The following is a 27,823-nucleotide window of genomic DNA, read 5'->3' as shown; positions in this document are numbered from 1 at the left end:
GTTCACCATTTTGTTTCAACTAAAGTAGTTCTATCAGCTACCAACCTACAGAGTGTACTGAATTATACCGCAAAAGTGAGCTAGTCTTCTAAACTTGTGTTTGTACCTCGCATATTTAGTTAAATATTTTCACTAACAGGCTCAAATTCTGTTATGAATACAGCAAAAGTGCATATGATTATCTTGAGAATCACAAAGATTTTAATGTAGTACCATATAAGAGGCTAGTGATTAAACTGCAAGAAATGAGTTATGGTGGAGTGTGGCAAGAGGAAATTTTAAGTTTGCCCAGCTTAGAAAAAATGAAGTTCCTCGAGGATTAGTTCTGGAGTCAGTGCTGATTTTAATATACATAAATGGCCTTGATTAAAATACAGTATAAATTTACAAGCTGGTTAAGTTTGCTGATGGCCACTAAACTGGGTGGAATGGAGGATACTCTACAGTCAGCAGAATCATTACGCATGGACTTGGAGAGAAATTAGACTTGCACAAACATGTGGGAGATTGAATTTAATGTAAATAAATATAATATTTTAAATACTGAATAACAAATAAAAATATTCTATGTGATTTCAAAACTTTAAAGTATGCCTTATAAGAAAGTGCTGTAGAAGTCATAGTGGACTCACCACCATCCACATCCAGACAGAGTATACAGAATTGATTAAAAAGAGTAATAGATTGTCGGGGTATACTGTATGTAGTACCCACCATATCTCAAGTACAAATTAAAGGAGATTACACTTTTGTTACATAAGTCATTAGTAAGGCCTCATCTGGGTTAGTGTGAACAGGTTTGGTTCAAGTAGGACATAACTGTGTATAGAAAGTCCAGTGAACAGTCAATAAAACTGTTGTTGGACTGATGATCTATGAGGAAAGACTGAAAGAAATTGATCTTTTCAGTTTTAGCAAACATAGAGTAAGATTTAGACGTTACAGAAATGTTCACTATTATGGAGAGTATTACTACACTGGATGTCAGCTTTCACTTTAAAATTATTTCTACACCAAAACATAGATGCACAGACAGAATTTGGTTAATGGCAAATGTCACGCAAAGGTTAGAAAGTAATTCCTTCAAACAGAGAACTGCTGTAATAACTCAACAATCGCTATAGAACATTGATTCTTCATGTGTGATCCACAAGGCAACATTCATTGCATATAAACTGAGTCAAGTTTAATATACTGTACTGTATTCAGATATTTCATTGTGTAAGTCTATGATTTGAAAGCTTATAATGGCCACATTTAGCAGCATCAAGTCATTGAATGAGTATTGCATTATCAATCCACATCATTTCTCATAAATGCATTGAAATTTCTTCTTCTCTCATTTTAATATATGGTATTTGGCATACATCGCTTTGAAATATTGTAATGAGCACCAGGCTCATTGTTAGGTCTGAATGAGATGTGCAGTTGAACTCCTAATATAAGATCAAAGAGCAGGGGGAATTGGGTCCCCTTTTGAGGTTTTGTTGGAGTCGTACTATTATGTTGGATCACTCAATGTAGGGTGGAACATGTCAGTCAGATTGAACAGTGGTTGCATCTCTGGATGATAAGCTTCTGAAGCCCTGTACCTCAGCCCCAGACCCCCCAGCTGCCATTGGCTCCATCCAGCATTATAACTGAAGCTAATCATTTATCCTTCTCCTCTGCTCTAATTCACTTTTGGTAATCACACTCTTGCTTTTTCCCTCCCTCTCCAACATGTTATCCTCTCTGTGATTGCTCTCTCTAGTCTAAAAGCGTCCATCATTTGTCTGTTTGCAACATCATTTAAATTCTCCAAGACATTAACATTGACTGCCTGACCCCTGGAAAAAATCTTCACAGTACTAATGCAATCTTCCTGGAAACAACCATAAAATAAGGTCACTGCAACTGCAGACCCCACAGTCCAGGTTAAATGTTGTCTGCCTGCTTGCAGCTATGAAATGTTTAAACATTTATATTTTGTGTTAATTTGCTGCACTTTTTTGTCAGCTTCAAAGTAATTGTAATTTTTCCAATTTGGACTTAATCCACTTTTATACACACACAAAGTGGCATCTCATTATTATTGTACTACGTTTCATATTTTGGTTTATTAAGCTTAGACAGTTGTTTGTTTCCTCTGTAACTGTAGTTTTGGTGAATGCCATTGTAATACACAGCTTCAGAAATTCTTATATTTTAACTAGGGGACTCTGTCCCCTGCTTGCTTCGCTCGTCCACCCCCAGGTTTGGTTTACCGGATATACAATTTAAAGAGATTATTTCAATGGGAATTGTTACATATGTATTATTTTCACTTTTACTTAACTTTTGTAAAAACAATACTGTACTTGTCCTTTATTTAAAGCCCCGGGTGTGGTTAAATCTCTTTCTTGCAGGATGTATAATGCTGCTCGCGATTGGGGGGGGGTTTGGCTGAATGCATGCTAAGGAGAAGCAGTCGGATCATCTGCTAGCTTGCTGCTGCTGGTAAGGTGCGTGTTCTGCTTGTCACTTGTCGTTGTTTTAAGAGCTGGGAGCACATGAAGCGTGTCTGCCAAAAGCATTCCAACAATTGCTAGGTTAGATGTCTGTGAACTTTTTTAAATGTTGTCTCACTGCCTTCTCTCGTGTGACATTAAAGTGTCTCTCGCAGGACGTCAAATTGTCTTCCCAGCAGGGACTGGGCGGTCTCATGGTCTGGAATCCCTGCAGATTTTATTTTTTTCTCCAGCCGTCTGGAATTTTTTTTTTTCTGTCCTCCCTGGCCATCGGACCTTACTCTTATCCATCCATTTTCTTCCGCTTATCCGAGGTCGGGTCACGGGGGCAGCAGCTTAAGCAGAGAGGCCCAGACTTCCCTCTCCCCGGCCACTTCTTCCAGCTCTTCCGGAGAATCCCATGCTCCCAGGCCAGCCGGGAGACATAGTCCCTCCAGCGTGTCCTGGGTCTTCCCCGGGGCCTCCTCCCGTTGGACGTGCCCGAACACCTCACCAGGGAGGCGCCCAGGAGGCATCCTGATCAGATGCCCGAGCCACCTCATCTGACTCCTCTCGATACGGAGGAGCAGCGGCTCTACTCTGAGCCCCTCCCGGATGACTGAGCTTCTCACCCTATCTTTAAGGGAAAGCCCAGACACCCTGCGGAGGAAACTCATTTCAGCCGCTTGTATTCGCGATCTCGTTCTTTCGGTCACTACCCATAGCTCATGACCATAGGTGAGGGTTGGAAGGTAGATCGACTGGTAAATTGAGAGCTTTGCCTTACGGCTCAGCTCCTTTTTCACCACGACAGACCGATGCAGAGCCCGCATCACTGCGGATGCCGCACCGATCCGCCTGTCGATCTCACGCTCCATTCTTCCCTCACTCGTGAACAAGACCCCGAGATACTTGAACTCCTCCACTTGGGGCAGGATCTCTCCCCCAACCCTGAGAGGGCACTCCACCCTTTGCCGGCTGAGGACCATGCTCGGATTTGGAGGTGCTGATTCTCATCCCAGCCGCTTCACACTCAGCTGCGAACCGATCCAGAGAGAGCTGAAGATCACGGCCTGATGAAGCAAACAGGACAACATCATCTGCAAAAGCAGTGACCCAATCCTGAGTCCACCAAACCGACCCCTTCAACACCCTGGCTGCGCTTAGAAATTCTGTCCATAAAAGTTATGAACAGAATCGGTGACAAAGGGCAGCCCTGGCGGAGTCCAACTCTCACTGGAAACGGGCTCGACTTACTGCCGCAATGCGGACCAAGCTCTGACACCGTTGTACAGAGACCAACAGCTCTTATCAGGGGTCCGTACCCCATACTCCCGAGCACCCCCACAGGATTCCCGAGGGACACGGTCAATGCCTTTCCAAGTCCACAAAACACATGTAGACCGGTCGGGCAAACTCCCATGCACCCTCCAGGACTCTGCTAAGGGTGAAGAGCTGGTCCACTGTTCCGCACCAGGACTAAAACCACACTGTTCCTCCTGAATCCGAGGTTCACTATCCGACGGACCCTCCTCTCCAGAACCCCTAATAGACTTTTCCAGGGAGGCTGAGGAGTGTGATCCCTCTATAGTTGGAACACACCCTCCGTCCCCTTTTAAAGAGGGGACCACCACCCCGGTCTGCCAATCCAGAGGCACTGTCCCGATGTCCATGCGATGTTGCAGAGACGGTCAACCAAGACAGTCCTACAACATCCAGAGCCTTAAGGAACTCCGGCGATCTCATCCACCCCGGGCCCTGCCACCAAGGAGTTTTTGACCACCTCGGTGACTTCAGTCCCAGAGATGGGAGAGCCCACCTCAGAGTCCCCAGGCTCTGCTTCCTCATTGGAAGGCATGTTAGTGGGATTGAGGAGGTCTTCAAGTACTCCTCCCACCACCCTAACGCCCGAAGTCGAGGTCAGCAGCGCACCATCCCCACCATATACGGTGTTGACACTGCACTGCTTCCCTCCTGAGACGCCGGACGGTGGACCAGAATCTCCTCGAAGCCGTCCAAAGTCGCTCTCCATGGCCTCCAAACTCCTCCCATGCCCGAAGTTTTGCCTCAGCAACAACCGAAGCCGCTTCGCTTGGCCTGCCGGTACCTATCAGCTGCCTCCAGAGACCCACAGGACAAAAAGTCCTATAGGACTCCTTCTTCAGCTTGACGGCATCCCTCACCGCCGTGTCCACCAACGGGTTCGGGATTGCCGCCACGACAGGCACCACCACCTTGCGGCCACAGCTCCGTCAGCCGCCTCAACAATAGAGGCACGGAACATGGCCCATTCGACTCAATGTCCCCACCTCCCTCGGGACGGGTTGAAGTTCTGCCGGAGGTGGGAGTTGAAGCTACTTCTGACAGGGGACTCTGCCAGCCGCTCCCAGCAGACCCTCACAACACGCTTGGGCCTACCAGGTCTGACCGCATCTTCCCCACCATCGAAGCCAACTCACCACCAGGTGGTGATCAGTTGACAGCTCCGCCTCTCTTCACCCGAAAGTGTCCAAGACATATGGCCGCAAGTCCGACGACACGACCACAAAGTCGATCATCGACCTGAGGCCTAGGGTGTCCTGGTGCCAAGTGCACATATGAACACCCTTATGCTTGAACATGGTGTTCGTTATGGACAATCCATGACGAGCACAGAAGTCCAATAACAAAACACCGCCGGTTCAGATCGGGGGGGCCATTCCTCCCAATCACGCCCTTCCAGGTCTCACTGTCATTGCCCACGTGAGCATTGAAGTCTCCCAGCAAAACGAGGGAATCCCCAGAAGGTATGCCCTCTAGCAACCCCTCCAGAGACTCCAAAAAGGGTGGATACTCCAAACTGCTGTTTGGCGATACACACAAACAACAGTCAGGACCCTTCCCCACCCGGCGGAGGGAGGCCACCCTCTCGCCCACCGGGTAAACCCCAATGCACAGGCTCCAGTCGGGGCAATAAGTATGCCCACACCTGCTCGGCGCCTCTCACCGGGCAACTCCAGAGTGGTAGAGAGTCCAGCCCCTCTCAAGGAGATTGTTTCCAGAGTCCAAGCTGTGCGTCGAGGTAAGTCCAACTATATCTAGCCGAACCTCTCACCTCGCAAGCACTAGCTCAGGCTCCTTCCCTTCAGAGAGGTGACATTCCACGCCCCAAGAGCCAGTTTCTGTAGCCGAGGATCAGACCGCCAAGGTCCCCGCCTTCGCCACCACCCAACTCACATTGCACCCAACCTCCTTGGCCCCTCCCTCCCTGGCCATCGGACCTTACTCTTATTCTATGTTAATTAATGTTGACTTATTTTATTTTCTTACTGTGTCTTTTATTTTTCTATTCTTCATTATGTAAAGCACTTTGAGCTACATTTTTTGTATGAACATGTGCTATATAAATAAATGTTGTTTTTCCGAGAAGATCACGCTTTGTCTCCCTCCAAAAATTTTTTTTTTTTTTTTAATAATAGAGAGGCAATATCATAACCGAGCACTGAGATGAGTTCAACCAAGACAAATCTTTCAGTTTAGCCCTCTGCTTCTCAGGCTAATATTTATTTGTGACAGTCATGCTGCTGTATAATCTGCTGGCTCCCAAATGAACTTACTCAACTCTGCCCTTGTTTATCATGGTGCCATGTAATGGTTACATAATGCAAGCTATTCGGACATGCAAGTGAGAGTTTCACTGTACTCTGTACAGTTGACAACATGTGGCTGTTTTATTGTTGTGTCTCTTGTATATGCCATTTGGTATGGGATTCATAAAAACAGTACTAATTTTTTTGATTCACCATCTGCTAGAATGAAAAATGCACTGCATTTTAGCACTGCCTGCATTATAAAATACATTCTAATGTATCTAGATGGGGCACTGCAAACATTAACACTGAACATGCAGAGGTATGTGTCGATTTACTTCGATTTCGACCCGCCTTAGACGAGTATACCACTATAGTACTAGTACTACTTCTCAAACAACTACCCTTCATCTGACTTTCTTGCAGACTATGACAATTCTTACTCCTTTATTTTCACTTCTGCTTCCTTGTAGCCATCATTCCCTTTCTCTTTCTTTAAATATGTCTTTAAACTCACAGTCAACCGTCTACCTAACAAGTCTCAGTCTGTCAAAGCATTTGCCTAGGAAGCTCACCTTAACAAAGTCTGCCTATTTATTCCACACAGCCGGTGTCGCATGCCACTTCTGCTGCATCATGCTGTCAGCCTACCTGCTGTTACACAATATTCAAGGCCAACAGGTTATCATGGATCATTGACTGCAATCTGGGACTTTGGAATGCAAATCCAGCAAACAAGGAAGTTTCTCCCATCTCCATTCATGCTTTCTGAAGCTCAGCCAGAGAGTGAACATCAGAATCTTGGTCATCTCTCTTACCAAGGCCCCTCTCCCTCGATTTTGCTCAGTTTTGCCTGGGTGGCCAGCTGTAGGAAGAGTCATTGCTCCAGACCTCTTCACTTTAAGAATTATGAGGTCAATGTGCTCTTGGGAACCTTCAGTGCTGCAGGAATGTTTTTGTAGCCCTTCCTCAGATCTGTGCCTCAACACAGTCCATGCTGTAAGCTTTCCCTCGACTTCATGCCTTGTTTTTTACTCAACTGTGTGACTTTAAAGACACAGGATTTTAGTACAAGCCTAAACTGTAGAAAGCCTATCCTATAAAGTGAAAGGGTCTAAATACTTTCTGAATGTACTTTAACTTCCTTAGCGCTAGACCTGAGCATCACTCGGGCTGTAAAAATGGTGCTAAAAGCGCTAGTCCTGAGTGTCACTTGGGCAATGGTATAGACGTATCTCACATAAGACCCAAGAATTACTCCGGCTGTAAAAGTGCCAACAGTGTTAGTGCCATGGGTTGCTCAGGCAACAGTATAGGTGTATCTTTCATAAGCATCAGACCCACGCGCTACCTTGACAATGATGTAAGTGCGTCTTCTCCTTGCATCATAATGGTGTCTCGTAAGAAACGCCTCTCATCAGCAGTTATGACAAGGTGAATCTGTCTTTGGGCAGTGAAATTGAAATGGTCAGTGAAACAGAAAGGGACTGTGAAAATCCAAAAGTGACGCTTGTGCCACTCGTGCATGTGCAGTGTGCTGTTCATAGCTATCTATTATATAAAAAAATCTTGGGTTGAGATGTGATCATCTCGGAGAGACACTTTTAAGTTCCACGAGACTACTTGCACGTCATGCCCTACTTACAAACAATTTCTCGGAGACACTTTAACGTCCCGTGAGACAAAAGGACAGCTGCTGTACAGGCTTTTAAATGATCGACCCGCAGCACAATATGCACAACACACAGCTCGGTAGCACCAGCTGCCAGCCAGCGGCTCATCTGTCCACATCTCCTTAGCTTGTGTTCAGCCCCCCACCCCCCTTCACAATGTGATCAGCAGAGATGCAAAGTGATGAACATGAAGCGGGGTTTGGTTGGGGGGTGGGCGAGCGAAGCAAGTAGGGGGCAAAGCCCTCTAGTTATTATTATTATTCATTATTATTTGTTTCATTATTATTTTTTCATTAATATACTTTCTACACTTTTCACTTTGTACGTTTAGTGTTTTACACGTTTTAATAATAATAATAATTCATTACATTTATATAGCACTTTTCTTGCTACTCAAAGTGCTACAGTTAGCGGGAAGCCACTTCAGCCACAACTATTGTGCTGTCTCCACCTGGATGATGCGACAGCAGCCACTCTGTGCCAAAATGCTCACCACACATTAGCTGTTAGATGGTGAAGTGGTGAGAGAGACAATTAGAGACGGGATGTTAAGGGGGCCAGAATAACTAGGCCATGGTGTGCAATTTTAGCGTAGTCATCGGGATACTCCCTACTGTTTACAAAAGATGCCCAGGAATCTTACATGACCACAGAGAGTCAGGACATTTGGTTTTACATCTCATCCAAAGGACCGCACCATTTTTCAGCACGGTGTCCCATCACTGTACTGGAGCATTAGGATCTACATTCAGATCACAGGGTAAGCGCCTCCTGCTGGTCTCGCCAAAACCTCTTCCAGCAGCAACCTAAGATTTTCCTGGTTGGTCTCCCATCCAACTACTGGCCTGGCCTGACCATGCTTAGCTTCAGGTAGATGACCTTTTCTGAACTGCATGTGGTATGGCTGCTGACAGGAAAAAGATGAGATTTAATAAAAATGCCATTTTTCAAGCCAAAAAAATGCAATGATTTTCACATGGTTGTTTTTCGAAAGAAAATGTAAATGCTAAGGAGGTTAAATTGGTCAGGAATGAGTAGGTGTGCCCTTCAGATTGCTGGCATTCTGTCCAGAGCTGCTCCTTGCTTTACACCAAATACACCCACAACCTTGCCCTAGCCAGCATGCCACACTTTCAGATGCCACAATCGATAAATGGCAGGATTGTTAGCTGAAGTAATTTTTTCCGTTCCTGTCATTTTTGTCAGTGTCTGAATACTAGAGTTCCAACATTACACCAAACTTTAGAGAAAAGTCTTAGAAGTTCAATTTGTAGCACTGGATAAGAAATAAAAATAAAGTTTAGCTCAGAATGAAAGTACTTCGTCAAATAAGTCCCTTTTCATATACTCCATAGTAGTTGGGGGGGTAGCTGTTTGACTTTTGTACAGCATTCCTCAAGATTCTCAAGTTCAAAGTGTAATGACAACTGTTTTCAACAAGTTGCTTCATCTTTTGTTAAGTGATAAAAATGTACTCAGGGTTCAGCCTTTATGGACATTGCTGACTAACGAGTTTTACCCCTTTTGAAGACCCCATTGATTTTCTTTTTCTTGTGATCTTTATTATATTACTCCTTGACCTTCTGTTGTATACCATTCTAAAAGAAAGGATAGGCAAGCACAATGATATGATAAAGAGGCCTCATGATTTACCACCTTTATTGGGTAAAAATGTGTGCTAGTTTAACTGGCCCAAGTATGTGTGTGAGTGTACCCTGTAAAGAACTGGCACCCTGTCCAAGGTTGGTTCATGCAGTGTACCCAGGGCTGCTGTGATAAGATCCAGCTCCAAAACTCTGAATTGAATTAAGAAGATATAAAAATGTATGCATTGCATATGCACGCGTCTATAAAGCCCAGACTGGTGTAGTGTTACAATGACAGTTGTCCTTCTGGAATTTTCTCCCATTTCCACACAGGTGCTTTGAAGCTCAGTCCTAGTGACTGTCAAGTTCTCTGTCACTTCTCTTACCAAGTCCCTTATGCCACAATTGTTGAGTTTGCCCGAGCAACTCTGCAAAGAATTATGATTTTTCCCAACTTCCATTTAAGAACTGGCCACTGTGCTCTTGGGAACCTACAATGCTGCAGATTTATTTGAAGCCTTTCCCAGGTCTCTGCTTCAACACAATCCTGTCTCTAAGCTCTACAGGCTATTCCTTTGACCTCATGGCTTGGTTTTTGCCCACCTGTGTTACCTTCTATAGACACATGTATCCCTTTACTAATCATGTTCAATTAATTGAATTTGCCACAGTTGGACACCCAGATACCTCAATGATGATCAATAGAATGGGGTGCTCCTGAGCCAAAGCAAGGGTCTAAGTTCTTGTGTCAATGTGATAATTTAGTTTTGTATTGTTAATACACTAGCAAAAATTGGGTATTGACTGTTCCTTGATGAGGCGGGAAACTGAATGTAAATATTTTAGCATAAGGCTGCCATATACTGTAGCAAATTGTGGAAAAAAGTAAAGGCTTTGAATACTTTGTGAATATACTGTATGTACTTTGGGTCCAATAGTAACATGCTAGGCTCCAACTACCTGGAAATTTATAACGGATTAAGATGGTTAATAAAATAAATGGATGATGGTCTGTCATTCTGTACTAAAACAAAGGTTTTAACTGTTTAAAATGTCCAGTAGCACAAATCAGTGACACGAGGTTTACTCTTTCAGCAAGTGAAGTTGGCACACGAGTTTGAAAACCTCGTTCTTCAAGATGACCGCTTTGAAATCTGTGCTGAAGTCATCATGGGACTAGTATGCTTCCGGCTAAAGGTAAAACACACAATATTATTGGTATTTTGTCATTTTATTTACATTTTAGTTACTTAAAGGTAGGTGGTACAGTGGTTTACACTGCTGCCCCATAGCGCAAAGGTTTTGGATTCAGATCCCAGCCTGGTTGCAGTTCTGTGTGGTATTCGGATGATCTACCCAAATCCACTTCTCCTCCTCACACCCCTACCCCTTACCATTATTCCCTAAATCCAAATACAGGGGCATTGCGATACTTGAGTTGTGGCTGTGCTTAGAAATGTGCTTTGTGGTAAACTGGCATTTCTCCCAAGGTTGTTTTCACCCTTGTGCCCCATGCAGTCTGTATAAGCTTCAGCCTCCCATGACCTTAAAAGGGACAAAGGACAGCATGATATTGAAAAGATGACATAAGTTACAGATTTGCCTGGATAGCTTTTGATTAAGAAATGTTATCTTAATAAAAAAAATGAATGTCAATGGGAGACTTCATATGAAATCTGAAATCAAAAACAAGACCTCCTACTTCTACATCCCAGGATCTGTTCCAAGGTCTGGACTCCTCTGCCATCTAAGGTCACACAAATAACTTTGATGGGCACCATTCTCATTCTGACTGACTGCCGATGATGACAATGATTACCAGTGCATATTTCAAGTGCTTTGCATCTCTAAATGTCACAGACACCAGATCACTCATAGTCTTTACACATAGACAATAGTTGTGAACTGAGACCATCTGATTTGGTAAGCCAAAGCCTTATCTATTTGATTTAAAGGATAATTCTTCCCAGTGAGTAATTGGGCCTTAAGAGATCAGCACTTAGTAAAATAAAGAAAACTGTTTAGTAACATCTTTTTGGTTTAGTGCCATGTCAATAACCTGGGCAATGTGGCCCCCTAGTGGCTGTGCCTCAGAACCATACACCTTAAATTTGCTGCTTAAATGTCTCTTACGGCCTTACTGTGTAACTAATTGACTCCACCTGCCATTGCTCAAGTTTTAAAACTACTGAATCAGTTGTACTATGCCACCTAGTGTTCTATTTTAATCTCCACTGTCACCATGTTTGAGGTACTGCATCGTTCAAGTTAGGAATCCATTGTTCGTTTCTGTGACTCAACCACCCCCAGTACCAAAAGCCCAAGAGCTTTGAAATTGTGATTTTTCAATTAATCCAAAAGCAGTCATTCTATTCAGTACACCTTTAGAATGGGTTACTTGTTGAATGATGGTTCATTAATTAAAATGAACCATTGTTCTAAATGAAAGGTGCTATATTAGAAACATTATAAACATGTAGTACATAAAATACATAGAGTGTGGCTCCTTTAGCCAGCGTCCTGGATTTGAATACCATGTCTGAACGTTCTCAGGCCTTCTCCCTCTGTGTGAGGGTTTTACTTTTGGTACTCTATTTTTCATATCACATCCCCACATAGTCTTTCTGGTTAATTTAATAGGTTTTTCCAAATTGGTCCCTGTATGAGTAAAAGAGTCTTGCCATGCATTGACCGTCTGTCCAGGGCTGTGTCTTGCCTTGCACTCCATGCCGCTAGGATAGGCTCTGGCCTGCTTGCAGCCTTGAACTGGATAAAGATGGTTTCAATATAGTAGTGTGGCTCTGTAGTGGCTACGGCATTGCAGCATATACCTTAAACTTGTTAGTTCAGCCTTTACCATGGTCTTACACTATATCATAGATGAGGAGATTCATCTGACATTGCTGCAAATCTCTAAACATAGAAAACAATTGTCCTATAATGAAGCCCCCTGTAGAGGCTGTGGCACTGAACTGTAAACCATGAAGTTGCTGGGTTTAGTGAGGCAGTGGGCCAGATTGTGTAACTTTGAATAAGACCTTCAGTACGTCACTCTAGAAACGGGGAAGCGCTAGTAATATTCAGCACTTTTGAAAAAGCTGTCGGAAGGGGAGCTTCAGAGGCTTGAGCCCCTGATCTTACTGCTCCCTAAAGTAAATGCAACAAGTCATAATGTTTTTGTTTACCTTGTTTGATTCAGCCCCAGATCATTGCACTCTTCGATTTCATTTATTGCAAAGATGAGCACGAAACTTCAAGGAGACCTACACACTCTTTGATTTGTTATCCTAGTAATGTGAGTACAACAACTTATGGAAAGCATAGAGAGGGCTAAAGCCTAAAAATACCCCTGCTTGAGATGGTGTTTGGTATTGAAATGTGTTTCATCAACTAAAATTTGGTACCATATTGAATAATAATCAGCCAGTTTCTGGTAGCTTTAGTTAATTCAGAGTGCCCCCCTAGTGGCTATAGCCTTTAACTATTAAACCGTAAAATTGCTGGTTCAGTTCCCTCAACTGGGAAGTGGGTAGGTAGATCAATAGAATTTTATTTGTCCTAAGGGGAAAATTTGCCTTTTTATACTGGCTGAAATAAATACACATCAGGATTTATGAAAAGGAGAGAAAACTTCAGACAAAAGAGCAGTCACAATGAGGCATTGTAAAGGAATACTGCCATACCAGAATGTCTAAATGAGAAGAAAAATAAAAAGAAAGAGTCTGACTTGGCCCAGTGAGGCACTATAAAGATTCACTTTGGTATAAAGGAGCTCCAGCAGTGTTTCTTTACACACGTCTGTTGCATAATTCATTGGCTAAAAGTTGTGTCAGAGAGAAGCTGTTCCGTAATCATAACAGCCATCTGTTTTATTTTCACCCTCTCCTCACGTACTACTTCCAGCAGAATCAGAATGTGTCTCATAACTTATTCTGCCCTCTTAATCAGTTTGTTGACTGAATGGACCTGTTGAAGTGATGTACTCTCCCAGAACACAACAGTGTAGGAAATCCTACTGACCATCGCAGAGTTGTTCAATTTGTCGAAGATGTCACTACTCCAGTGCGGCGCAGTGGTAGTGCTGCTGCCTCGCAGTTAGGAGACCCGGGTTCACTTCCCAGGTCCTCCCTGCATGGAGCTTGCATGTTCTCCCCGTGTCTGTGTGGGTTTCCTCCAGGTGTTTCGGTTTCCTTCCACAGTTCAAAGACATGCAGGTTAGGTGCATTGGCGATCCTAAATTGTCCCTGGTGTGTGTGTGTGTCCTGCAGTGGGCTAGCGCTCTGCCCAGGATTTGCTCCTGCCTTGTGCCCTGTGTTGGCTGGGATTGGCTCCAGCAGACACCCATGACCCTGTGTTAGGATATGGCGGGTTAGATGATGACTGACTGACTGTTACTACCCCTTTTAAAGGAATGCAGTCTCTAAAGGAAAAAAAGCCTACCCTGCCCTTTCTTATATAGCTTTTGTGTGTTAATAGACCAGTCCAGCTTGTCAGTGATGTGGACCCCCAAGTATATGCAGCAGTTCACCACATCAAGATTCACTCCCTGAACAGTAACTGAGCATAGAGTCTCTTTGGTGTATTGATAATGTTAATGAGTTGCAGACAATTTTCAAAGTTCTCCACCTGACTCCTCTGTCTCATCCCCATTAGTCCACAATCATCTGAGATCTTCTGAAGATGACATGACCTGATGTTGTACACTTATGATTGTAAATACAAGGTGAAGAGAAAAGCAGACGGGATTGATTCATGTGGTGCAACAGTGTTGCTCACATCCACATCAGAGACAGAATCTAGGACACCATAGACTCATCGCAGCTCTCTTAGCTTACAACATAACAGGGATGGCTGAATGGTACTGGAGAGATCAAAAAACTCCTCACAATGCTGCCAGCGTTGCCCAGATGGGAATAAGTTTTGTGTATCAGATACAGTACAATACAATACAATTTATTTTTTGTATAGCCCAAAATCACACAAGAAGTGCCGCATTGGGCTTTAACAGGCCCTGCCTCTTGACAGCCCCCCAGCCTTGACTCTCTAAGAAGACAAGAAAAAACTCCCAAAAAAACCCTTGTAGGAAAAAAATGGAAGAAACCTTGGGAAAAGGCAGTTCAAAAAGAGGCCCCTTTCCAGGTAGGTTGGGCGTGCAGTGGGTGTCAAAAAGAAGGGGATCAATACACTACAGTACAATACACAGAACAGAACAACTCCTCAATAGATAGATAGATACTTTATTAATCCCAAGACAGTGTAAAAATAAACGTTTTAGAAGTACAGAGTAGAATTTAACAGTAGATGATATCACATAATATGATTTGGATTTGTTTAGAGTCCTGGAGACCTCATCCATCAAGCTGCCTTCCCCATTTGGCCATTCCACATCTGAAATAGCGCTAATCCGATGAAAGGACCCCTCTACCCCACGATTCCTGCAATCCTCCATCAGGGATTACTTTACCTTAGGCAGGCAAAACAACTTGGCAGGTGGGCCGATGCACCAAGTGCCACATTTGAGTACTGAGAAGAGAAACAGAATAGGTGAGGTTTAGTATCCAATTCTAACTATCATGTTACTTATGTTTTAGTGCTATTGACTAACAACAGAGATGCAGTCGCTCGCAGCTCTAGGCAGGGTGTGCTAAACTGAAGTATTGAGTCTTCAGCCGGGATTTAAAAGCTGAGACCGAAGGGGCATCTCTTATAGTAGCAGGCAAACCACTCCACAGTTTAGGGGCCCTGTAACTAAAAGCTCGACCTCCCACTGTTATTTTATTAATCCTTGGAATCATAAGCAGACCAGCATCTTGAGATCTTAATGTGTGCTCAGGTTTGTAAGTCATGATAAGTTCAGATAAGTAAACCGGACCTCAGCCATTTAAGGCTTTATATGTTAAAAGGAGGATTCTGAAATCTGCCCTAAACTTAACCGGGAGCCAGTGTAAGGATTTAAGAACTGGAGTTATGTGTTCGTATTTTCTTGTTCTTGTAATAATTCTTGCAGCAGCATTTTGGATTAACTGGAGGCTGTATAAAGAACTGTTTGAACAGCCAGTGAACACCATATTGTAGTAGTCAATCCTACTAGAAATAAATGCGTGAATTAATTTCTCAGAATCCTGTTTATTTTGGAAAGCGCCTTAATTTCCCAACATTTTTAAAATGGAACAAACATGATTTGGACAAGTTTGTAATATGCGCTTTAAATAACATGCTAGAGTCAACGATAACTCCTAGATTTAGGGCTGATTCAGTAAAATTAATGGGGATTCCAAATGAGTTAAATGATGACAGAATATTGTTGTGATCAGCGTCATTCCTTCCAACAATTAACAACTCTGTTTTATCAGTGATTAAAGACAAGTAGTTCTCATCCATCCACTCCTTTAATTCACTAACACAACTAATTAAACATAAAATCAGAGAAACTTTATTTGATCTAAATGAAAGGTATAACTGGGTGTCATCTGCATATGAGTGAAAATTAACATTATGTTTCCTAATGAGAGATCCCAGTGGAAGCATGTAAAGTAAAAACAGTAAAGTTCCCAATACTGAGCCCTGCAGGACACCATATCTCACTTCTGTGTATAATGATGGAGTCCTGTCAGCACATTTCTGTACATATTGGAATCGATTTGATAAATAAGAACTAAACCAAGTGAGCACAGTGCCTGTAAGCCCAACATCATTTTCTAGCCTGTGCAGTTAAATAGAATAGTCAATAGTGTCAAACACTGCACTTAAGTCTAACAACATAATTACAGTGGAGTTTCCTTCATCAAACGATATCAGAATGTTGTTTACAACCTGAGTTAGTGCAGTTTCTGTACTATGACCAGTGCGGAAACCAGACTGGAATTTCCCAAATAAATTGTAATGTGTAAGGTGTGACTGAAGCTGACTGGCGACTACTTTTTCTAGTATTTTAGAGAGAAAGGGTAAATTTGAAATAGGCCTATAATTATTTAGTATGTGCGGGTCTAGGTCTGACTTTTTAAGTAATGGTTTAATGACTAACACTTTTAGTGCATCAGGTACTGTGCCATGCAATAATGAACTATTGATAATGGTTAGAATAGGCGTTGCAAGAACATCCTTTGCACTTTTTACTAGTTTTGTTGGCACTGGATCAGGGAACAAGTAGTGGGCTTCATTTTAGAAATTAAAGGTAAGACTTCCTGCTCAGCTACAGGATTAAAATGACTAAAATGCTAAATGCAATGTGAGACAGGGTCCACTAAGCTAGTATTTGGTTTGTACTGTGATACTGAGATCTGGGATCTTATATTTTTAATTTTCTCATTGAAGAAGTTCATAAAGTCTATACTGCTAATATCTGTTGGTATTTTGCACTGTAGATCTGAATTTCCATTTGTTAATTTAGCCACTGTTCTAAACAGTGCCCGAGGATTTTTATTATTGCTACCTACAGTAGACAGTTACCTTCCATTTTGTCTGATAGGCAAACTGCAGTTGGTCCAAGTAGCCTTTCACAAGCGGACACACACAGTCCAGAGCCAGCCTCTTCATAATGTAGTATGTAGGGGACTCTGGCCAGTAGTCATTAGGTAAATAGGCATCTGTCGTCTTTGGAACAGGAACAATACAAGATGTTTTCCACAGCAGCGACACTTTCTGGAGCCTTAGTGACAGACTGAACAGATAGCAGAGGATACCACAAAGTTAGCTGACAGGCCTTAAGCATTTGAGGAATGATTCCATCACATGCTGTGGCTTTTCCTCATGAGTTTTCTTCTTACCTGGTCATCGGTTATGGACAACCCATACTGTTTTGTCAGAGATGGTCTCCTTACTGGCCATACTAGCTGAAGTGCTAGGAGTTTCTGATGCAGTAGAGATGGTATGAGTTGACTGGTCCTTGCAAAATGATGGTGGTGGCAGATGCCATCGCAACTGAAATAATTTTAATCCTATTGGGCAGCAGCCACAGCATGTGCACTTCAGGACTAAATTTAATATTTAATTTCTGAGCTCCTAACCCACTGTGGTCATTAATGATCCCTGAGCATCTTTCAAAAAGAGTAGTGTTTATTCCCATGTCTTAGCTAAACTACTCATCATGGCCACGTCCATTCTGGCCCACTAATCATCCTCTGTCTCTAATTGGCTTTCTCTCTCAGTCTTTCTCCACCTAACAGCTAATATTTGGTGAGGTTACTGGTGCAATAATGGCTTCCATTGCATCATCCAGGTGGGTTCTACACATTGGTGGTGTTTGAAGTGGTTCCCCTCTGTCTACTTAAACGCTTTGAGTAGTGAGAATTGTGCTATATAAACGTAATTGATTATTATTGGGCAGCATCACATGAAAGGCAGGAAAAAAACTCGGATGAGGCCCCAGTATCGTTAAAATACAACGCTGGTTATGCAGTTTTCAAATAAATCAAGACAAGCTGATTGAATACTCAAAAATGTCCTTGGGGATTCAATTGCTTCTACAGTCTAGTATTGCCAATAAACAAAGTACAATTAATGACAAAATATAACACCACAGTCACTGCAATGCTTAAGTCGATAGCGTGTCACATGGGGTGGAAGGGGGTGCTTATCCAGGTAGCATCAAGCACAAAGCAGGAATACAGCAAAGGACTGGATTTTTAGTTCATATGCTTCATAACAGGGTCCACTGTTCCACACATCTACACAGGCCAATTTAAAGCTGCCAGTCAATCACATCACCGTTATGTGAGTGAGGAGACATTAGAGCACCTGGGGGAAACCCACAGAGACATCGGGAGAACATACACATTCCCTATAGAGAAATAACCACTGTAGGATTCAGACCTAAGTGGCTGAAACCATGAGGAAGCAGCAGTTACCATTGAGCCACCATGTTGGCTCAATCAAAAATGTGTAAGTATCAAATCAAATGAATAAATATGTTACAATGCAATACTTTTAATAAAATTCTTGCACTTCTCCTTCTTCCTGCTCTAAAGGTGAATCAGTATTAGCAGGTGTAATGAATGTCAGTTCTTCACAGTGACTCAGCAGCGCCCCCTAAACTCACCACTGCTGTGTTACAGGCTAACATATGCACTGAATCTGAAGGGTGTTGAAATAACTGATATAATAATTATGATTTGGGGGGGTTGGGGGGGGTCACCAAGTCTAATTTTCACTTGTTTCCATTTTTGATTATCTTAAAGGATGTAAATCATCTATTTGAACATAAAAGATGCTTGCAATGTGAAAATCTGATTTCTTTTACTTGTCTCTTTCAGGGGTCCAATGAGCTAAATGAAAACCTCTTGAAAATGATCAACATTTCCAGGAAGATCCACCTGGTGCCATGCCACCTTGCGGGTGCCTTTGTCCTCCGTTTAGCTGTTTGTGCCAGGACAACAGACTCCAAACATATTCATTTAGCTTGGAAGACCATTTCTGAGATGGCTACTGAACTGCTGGGGAAACAGCCACAGTAAGGGCTGTGTGGGAGGCACTGTGTGCTTGTCTTTCATCTTCATTTGTATTTATGACCTTGCAAGAGGGGAGGGGGTGGTCACTCCAAAGTTAATGCCACACACTATTTTCTTATTTGTACATCACTTATAACAAAATGTTATTTTCCCCAAAATTAACTTCACTCTTAGTTTTCACTCTTGTGCCCACCTTGAATTCAAATTTAGTACCTTTCTCGAGATCTATTGCGGCCTTGCTACCAGTGTGAGGGCTATATATACTGCTCGAGAAAATTAAGGGAACACTTAATCATCACAGTCTAACACTAAGCCAGTTTAGCTTCGTAGATTTCATTCTGTCCAGTTAGGAAGCACAAGCAATTGTGAATCAACTTTACCTGCTTTGGTACAAATGAAAGTGACAACAGGAGCACTGGAGAGGCAACAACAAAACAACCCCTAAAATGGAATGGTAGCCCCAGAGAATTGCTTTTCCTTATCCTTCCTGACTGATTCTTCTCTAGTTTAGAGTTTTTCTAGTGTCCTTATCACTACTACAGTAGTAGCATGAGGCCAAGTCAGTTTGCACAGGTAGTCCAGCTCCTCCAGGATCCTGACTGCTGATGAAATCCTCAGAGCCAATGTCAGACATTGCTCTGGTGCAAGATAATACGTAGCCGCTTGTGGCCAGAGTGTGTAGGCAGTTCCTGGATGACAAAGACATTGATACCGTTGATTGGCCCACGAGTCTCTCAGCTCTCCGCGTGTAACAGCCCGTCTCCTGGTATCTCCTCCATGCCTTTGAGACTGTGCTGGGAGACACTACAAACCATCTTGTGACAACACATATGGATGTGCCATCCTGGAGGTGCTAGACTAACTGTGCACCCTGCAAACACTGTATGTAGTGACAAAGCAAAACGCAAAGAATCAGTCAGGAAGGGTGAGGAGAAAGCAATTATCTGTGGCCATCATTCCTCTTTTGGTGGGGTTAGGGGTCTCCTGCTGTTGCCTCTCCAGTGTATCTGTTGTCATTTTCATTTGCACAAATGCAGGTGAAATTGATTTAGAATTGCCTCTGCTTCCTCAATGGACAGATTGATATCCCTGCAGCTTCATTGACTTGGTGTTAGACTGTGATGATTAAATGCTACCTTGATTCTCTCTCTTTTTTTTTTAGTATTGTAGATTAGTAGAAGTGTACATTTTTCTTGATGACCAACCCTGCAATTGGTGGTACAGACCTCGCTCCTCTCCTGTGAACATTTCTAGTGCGATCGATTAGAACTTGGTTATGACATTCTTGTTCCCCTTTTATGGCTTTAGCAGTCAAGATGAGGAGGAATTACCATACACCACAGGACAGAAAAAGGTTTTAAAATGTAGGTCTAGGTGGCACATTGATTATTCCTGTTGTCTGACTGATCCAGTCTCCAGCTTTTAATCTTGCTCTTGTGAACTTTGCACTTTCTGCCCATGTGTGTGTAGGTTTTGCTTAGAATACAGTGACTTTCTTTCCACTTACAAAAACTGACAGGTTTGGCTGAATGGTAACTCTAAATTGGCCTTGTGTCTATGATCGGGCCTTCTTATGGACTGGTATCCTGTCCAGGGTTAGTGCTACTATGATAAGCTCCAGATTCAGCCAGCGCAGAATTAGATGAATTGGGTTTGCAGATGTGAACATTATGTTTGTTGTCTTCCTCCTTTGTTCAACCTCCCAATTGCTAATATGCCATCAGGTTTAATATCCTCTGAAGTTCCTGGTTGCATTAACTCCCTTTGGTGTTCCCATTGGAAAGATGTTAAGAATGTTGCTAAAAAATGACCACAATACACTAGAGGGCAGTAGCACCAATCTATCTAATTTCTCATTAGGGTGCCTTGATGCATTCTGGGTAAAACTGTGATTTTTATATTTGTGTATTTTGCTTACTTGTTATTTCTCATTGTGAGATTTCCTTCTTAAACTCTGGTTTTCCTCTCACATCCCCAGGAGCCCAGCAATATCTACCATTAATTAATTTTTGAGCTATGATGAAATGACTCATCCCATTCTAAAGCTTGCTCCTACTGTAGCTGGCCTGATACAGCAAGTGAAGATAAGCTATCTGAGCACCTACAAAAATGCAGCGCCCCCCACATTTCGCCCCCGGTAAATTTCACACAACTCCCCCCCTCCCCGCCCCATTTTGCCCCGGTATTTTTACCCAACATTGAAAATAAAAAAAAGTTCACTCAGGTAGTGTTCTTATATGACTCGCAGATCAATGTGTTCCACTGAAAATAGTATGCGTGATTGCCTCCATAAAAGATGAATATTATACTTAAAATTTGATCCGTGTTATGTGATATAGTATTGTACCATTGTACTAGATTTTGCACTTTTTTTTTGCCAGCACTACGGCCATTTCAAGACATGCGTTTACGGTTTTCACCACCTGATTATTGGTGGGGCATGGCCATGTTGAAGAATCGTAAACCCCTCGCAGACAGCACAATATCAAAACTGTTGCGTCATCACTCACCACATCATGTATTACTTTCTCACTGAAAGTGTTATTTTTGCATTGTGACTAAACCTTAAAATCGACTTTATAAAATTTCTCTTATGTCAGAATGAATTTCATCAATTAGAGGTAAAAGAAAATTGATAGATGATGATAACCACATTTACGTATTTTCAAAGAAAACAGTCGATGAACAACATGGAATCTGGGTCTGTGAAAAACGTTCCATCTGCAAAGGATGTTTTGAACAGTCAGTTTGGAAGGCCCAGTTGTAACTAAGCATAATCATGCAGCTCAAGCTGCAAGACTGAAATAAAAATGTATATATGTTTCATTTAAGTGAGGCACTATTGCTAACTTTTTTTTATCATTTTGCTACAAAAATGTTTAAATTAGGAAAGTCAGTTTTGAACGCTGAGAACGATTATTCACTTCATTATTTCTAGAAACTTCCAACACTCAAAACGTCTGGGTGTGGGTATTAGAAGTTACTGGGGTGGGGGAGAAATATCATGGGGGCAAAATGTGAGAGGCAAAATTTCCGTAAACCCAAAATGCTACTCCTTTGCTTTAGGTTAATTGGAGATTCTGAATTGGCCTGTGTGTGTGTATGTGTGTATGTAGGTGGACTGATCTCCTAATTGCTACTGGGAGAGGCTTCAGCCCCCTTACATTACATGTCATGTTATTTCATTAATTTTGGAGTGACCCTTCTATATACTGTATGTACAAGTATATCTATGTGTATGTATGAGTGTACTGGAAAAGTACCTAAAAACCCACATTGTAAAATGGTACAGGGCCAGCATATTCAGATATTTGGTAAGCGATGTAAACTTTCTGTTGCTCTCAATCCCCTGCCACCACCCCTTGCACCCCAAACCCCACCCACACCCCTGTAACAAGATTCACTAATGCGCAGTTATGGAAAAACTTCCATTCTGTAGACTTCATAAAATGAAACAACACACTTTGATGTGCAACGTGATCAGATCTTCATGGGGTGCCAGCCAGACATCCCTTGCTAAAATGTGATTGGGATTGCACCAAGAGGCTGGAGTAACAGTGGGAGTTTGGGACCTACCCGTTACTTGTTTCAGAACCATTTTTGGGACGGCACTGAGATCCAAACGCTCGTATTGATACCAAAGTCAAGTACTGACCCAACACTAGTCTGTAAATGTATGTATATGTATATATATATATATATATATATATATACACACACCGATTATAGAAAGTGCATTTAAAAATGAAACAAACTTGGTGCGCAGCTAGGAGGACAACTGTGGCAATACGAATGGTCCCTTGATGGCGGTAGAGGTTGCCGTGGCTATTTTTTGCATGTCTGTGTCAGGTTATTATACAGTACATGTTAATAAACCTGGATGGGAAAACAACACAAAGAAAATCGAAAGATTTAGCAAAGATAAAGAAAGAAGACAACACCGGTGAAGTGATTTCCATCAGAAGGTTCAGCAAATCTCAAGGAACAACTAACAGGAAAAATAAAACAGAAATAAAAAACCAAAGGTGTAGAATGGCACAGTATTCAAGAGGCATTGCCGATGTGGCTGGCAATTTAAAACGGTAAAGATGAACAGAAAGTCCAGGAGTCCTCGATAATCAATGCTCTGTGGAAAGAGCAAAACATTTGTGGGTAATGAAGGGAAGTGTAATGCCATGAAGGGATAAAAATAGAGAAAACACAAACAAGTAAAATGGTGGGAGATCTTATGCTGGATGTATGTGGGATGATCCTGAGCCCTCAGAAGACGCAGATGTTAACAACTCCATTATCGGTGATCGAGCAAGGCCAGAGCTGCACAGCAAAACAGTGCAAATATACAAAGTGGAAGTGGAGCTTTAGGACTGGGAGAAGCACCATGTGTCGCAACACAAAGGGAGAAGGAGAAAGTCCTGGATCAAGAACATGATGACAAATGCAGAGCCTTAAGTGGTGAGATACTGTATGATGGGGATCTGTGTCTGCAGCAGCAAGGAGTCGCAAGGAAATGGAAAATGCAGGTAAAGAATGACATAAGGACACAGCAAGTATGACAGACAAGAGGAGCTCATGAGGTTATCTGTTAGCTTGGGTGTTCACTCCTGACTTGTATTTTTTTCAGATTCTAACATTCCTTATATGAACAAGTGTTATCATAAAAATGATAAAGATTAACGTGAGGTACAGTGATTTAACAGGTGACGTTGATAGGAATAATAATAAAGGTGATGGTGATGGGATACCAGGAGCCCCCAAATTATCCATTGTAAAGGGAATGGCAAATATAAGGAATGTCATAGCGTAATAATGGGTTTTAGTCTAAGTGTAGAACATTAAATGTCACTTAGTGTGACACATTGTGTGCCAGAGGATCATGAGCAGCGAATGAGAGGATCATGAGCAGCGAATGATCTCCATCCAAACAGCCAGAACTATGAGGACTCCAAAAACCGTTTGACAGGCTACCGTTATCTGACTAGAAATCTCATCCTAGCCTGTGAACACTCCATGGTCATCTCCTCACTTTCCTCAGTCTGGCCTGCCTGGATGGAAATGGTCATCCATCAATACATGGCCAGCTATAAAGAGTCTGTAACCCACATGGCTCCTGTGTTCACAGATGGTGTTCATTACTACGTGTTGCCTCAGGATATTAAAATTCCTGATGAACTTTTAATGTTAAAACTACAGCTTGGCATGTGTCGTCTGAGTGATCCTGTGCTTACACAGAGCTAGAGGTGCTCCTACGGGCCACCCTGTGACCATTCCTGTTGTCACAAATGTCCACGTCACTGATTGCCATGCAAAGTTTGGTTCGTTTTTAATTTTAATATGTATGTGTACATGTGTTTTTGTCTATATACAGGTACCTGTATTTGTAATATATACAAATGCCTATATAAAAATGTACATGGGGCACATCTATCTATCTGTCTATCCATCTTATCTCTCTATCCATTATATATTTGCACTGTATGTGTATCTATATAGACAGGCACATAGACAAACATATGTAAGCAGTTGTGGTGAAGTGCCAATTAATTGTGCTGCTAAATATTTTGCTTTAACTGAAAAGCCAAAAAAACTCTGTATTTTATTAGTGGGTTAATGTCAGTTATAATCATTAATATGAGAGGAAATATTTCTGTAATAATTACAATGATTGTACGGTGTCAATTGTAAATGATATTTTGACAGGATTGTCATCGGTCTAAAGAGATGTGAATTACATTGTCAGTTTATTTCAGACATTAAAAATCCTTTTGATTCTGTCTAATTGACATTTCTTTATAATTTCATTTGTGAATAAGTTGAAAAGAGAAACAACTAACCTGCTAGTTTAATCTTTGTGAAGCGAGTACCTTTTTATAGTATTCTTTTATTTCTTTTTTCTGCAGATCATCCTTCTATTTTCTAGTGTATTCATATCCATCCTTCTACAGAGCAGAGTGGTGGGGTAGCTTGAAACAATCTTGGCAACTGGCAGGCTCAATCCCTGGAGAGGGTGCCATCCCATCATATGGTGAACACACACACACATCAGGGCCAATATATAAAGCACCGTCAGTCCACCTAACCTGCATGTCTTTGCACTGTGGGAGACGAGGAGAACCTGAGACTTGAACCCTGATCTACTTTTCATGAGGCAGCAGCACTAACACTGCCACCATTATGCTGCCCTTCATATCTGTTTGTTATAGGAATCTTTCATATATATCTGTTAAATAGCACCTTACATATGTACAGTATTGTATGTGTCTTCATCTATCTGTGTATTATGCACTGTCATTTCTGTTTGTCCACATGTTGTGCCTTTTACATCTATCCATCTATTTATCTACTTACTATATAGTGCCTTTCATATCTATTGACCCACATATCCATCTTCTATATAGTGCCTTTCACATCTGTCTAATAACTACATATCATTCTATATAGTGCATTTTATATCTACTTAAATATCCTAAATATTATATATATTCAATATAATTTAATATCTATCTACATATCCATCTTCTATACAGTGACTTTCGTATTTATGGCGCAGTGGTGGTGCTGCTGCCTTGCAGTCAGGAGACCCGAGTTCGCTTCCCGGGTCCTCCCTGCGTGTAGAGCGCTTTGAGTAGTAAAAAGAGCGCTATATAAATGTAAAGAATTATTATTATCTCGTTATATAGCACCTTTAACATCTATCCATCTATCATATAGTGTTTTTATATCCATTTATTATTGTACCATCTTATTATTTTATGTCATTGTATGATATCTTTACTAATGGAATTTCCACAGAAGGCAAAACTAACATTTAAGTTTCAACAGAAGTCCGGCTATGAAGCTTCTCAACGTAATTGTGTTCAAGTGCTTGATGAATCTGAATTGGCTCAGCCGTGCAGTTATCTGTGTGTGTGTGTGTTTGTGTACAAATGGACCCTCGGTGGACTTGCATTGTGTCCAGAAGGTTTTCCGGCTAAGACCTTTTATTATTTTATTATTTTTTAAATAAGCAGATTGGAAAAACTGAATAAAGTAATGCATGAGTGAAGTCAGTGTGTGCCCAGAGAAAAGTGGTCTTTGGCTTATGCCCAGTATTACCGGGATAGGCTCCACCCCACCACACCACATTATTGGGATGTGTGGGTCAGAAACTTTATGACCGGCACTGAAGCTGCCTTGCTTACAAGACATTTTTGATATTGGCCAGCAGATGGCACTCTTTAGTCAAAGACACAACACATTTACCTGCAGAAATTTCCTTTTGTAGCAACAAGTTGACACTGAGCAGCATGGTGGTCCTAAAATAAATGCCTCAATAGCTAGTGTCTGTATGGAGTGCGAGGGCAGCATGGTGGCGCAGTGGTAGCGTGGGTAGACCTGGGTTCGCTTTCCGGGTCCTCCCTGCATGGAGTTTGCATGTTCTCCCCGTGTCTGCGTGGGTTTCCTCCCACAGTCCAAAGACATGCAGGTTAGGTGCACTGGCGATCCTAAATTGTCCCTAGTGTGTGCTTGATGTGTGTGTGCCCTGCAGTGGGCTGGCGCCCTGCCTGGGGTTTGTTCCTGCCTTGCACCCTGTGTTGACTGGGATTGGCTCCAGCAGACCCCCGTGACCCTGTAGTTAGGATAAAGCGGGTTGGACGATGACTAACTGACTGTATGGAGAGCTCAGGTGGGATTGGTTTTTTTTTCAGATTTTAGTTTTTTCTTTCACATGCCAAGGACAAGAATGTCAAGTCTGTTGACTCCCACCGCAATCTGAGTCATAACTCAGTCCTCCTTTTTGTTCATGTTGAATGGATGGATGATGCCCTGCTAATAGTGACCTTATATTTTATGAGGAGGCCCACTTTTAAAACAAAAACAGAAAGATGGTGGTCATCAGAAGGTCACTACCAAAATCTTCTTTGTGAACCTGGCTGTCCAGTTGGCTCCAGAATGACTTCTATCCTCTCTCAACCACTCGTTCTGCCTGCCCAGCTCTGGTCCTTTTATTTATGTATGTATGTATTTATTTATTTATTTATTTTCTTCTATGTCACCATAATCTTCATGGTCACCTACCTACTCTGCTCATACCACTTTTTACAATAATTGTCCCCACATGCCTAGTTGGTCCCAAACTGAAGGGATCTGTCAGGGTGTGCTGGTTTGTAATTAAAAATGTGCTCATAGCAGCATTGACGAGTGGCCTCAGGGTGTTGATTTTGGTGGAGCTCACTTTCATGTGCATTTTGACAAATTCCCTCGTTTGTCCTCTGGGATGTGGAATTAGTTAAAAAGACAGGAGCCTGAACAGATAGAGGAATATGTAACACAAACAAATGAAAGGAAGATGGGGGGTTAAATTTAAAAGGAAAGAAAGGAGAGGAGCAGGTGCGGTTGTGGAGAAGAGATGGGCAGTTGAGGATGGCTGGAGAGAGGGGTGAGAGGATGGCACCCTAGGGTCTGAGTCACTCCTGCTGAGTGTCTAACTGGCCGTGCTAAGAGAGAAGGGGGGCTCAGGGGGTCCGTGTAGGCGCTAAGAGATGGCTGCGAGGACACAGCGAGTTTTAGGGTTGACTACACCTGTCGGAGGATGTCTCCTCTAGCTGTGAAGCCTGGATTTGAACCTCCACTAGTACTAGTTGTGGTACCCATCTAAGACTGGGTTGAAATCTAAAAAATCAACGTAGACCTCAGCGTTAAAATTTGCAGTGCACCACTCAGTGCTCTTGTCTCTGTTATATGCCATTTGCTATGGGATTTATAAGAGTAGTGATAAAGCTTGCAATGCACCATCTGTTGGAAAGACAAATGTGACACATTTTATTACTACAAATACAGCACCTCGGTTCACGAACGTCTCGGTATACCTACAAATCGGTTTACGACCAAAAAGTTCACCAAACTTTTGCCTCGGTTCACGACCACACACTCGGTATACGAACAAGCCAGTTTCACTTTCGTTTTGTACATGTTCAGTCTCTCCCTGTGCATTACCTGTGCAGTGAGCGAGTGAGCAAGAGTGAGAGCGCGACACGCATACACACACACACGTGCAAAAGACAAGTGCGCACACAAACACACACACGCACGAGAGACAAGCGC

The 27,823-nt window shown here is 42.3% G+C and overlaps 1 protein-coding gene across 1 annotated transcript in view; it reads left to right on the top strand.

The window, feature by feature from the left end:
- ddc (dopa decarboxylase) overlaps positions 1 to 24,513 on the top strand; it is a 134,344-nt gene extending 109,831 nt beyond the window's left edge. Inside the window, exons 13-14 of the mRNA XM_039736784.1 lie at positions 10,392 to 10,493; positions 18,548 to 24,513. Coding sequence (XP_039592718.1) covers positions 10,392 to 10,493; positions 18,548 to 18,748 — 303 coding nt within the window. The 3' untranslated portion in view covers positions 18,749 to 24,513. The remainder of the gene's footprint in view (positions 1 to 10,391; positions 10,494 to 18,547) is intronic.
- The last annotated feature ends 3,310 nt before the right edge of the window (positions 24,514 to 27,823 follow it).

Source organism: Polypterus senegalus, chromosome 15, assembly GCF_016835505.1.
Source record: "Polypterus senegalus isolate Bchr_013 chromosome 15, ASM1683550v1, whole genome shotgun sequence".
Taxonomy (NCBI): Eukaryota; Metazoa; Chordata; class Cladistia; order Polypteriformes; family Polypteridae; genus Polypterus; species Polypterus senegalus.
This window is presented reverse-complemented; position numbering and strand designations above follow the sequence as displayed.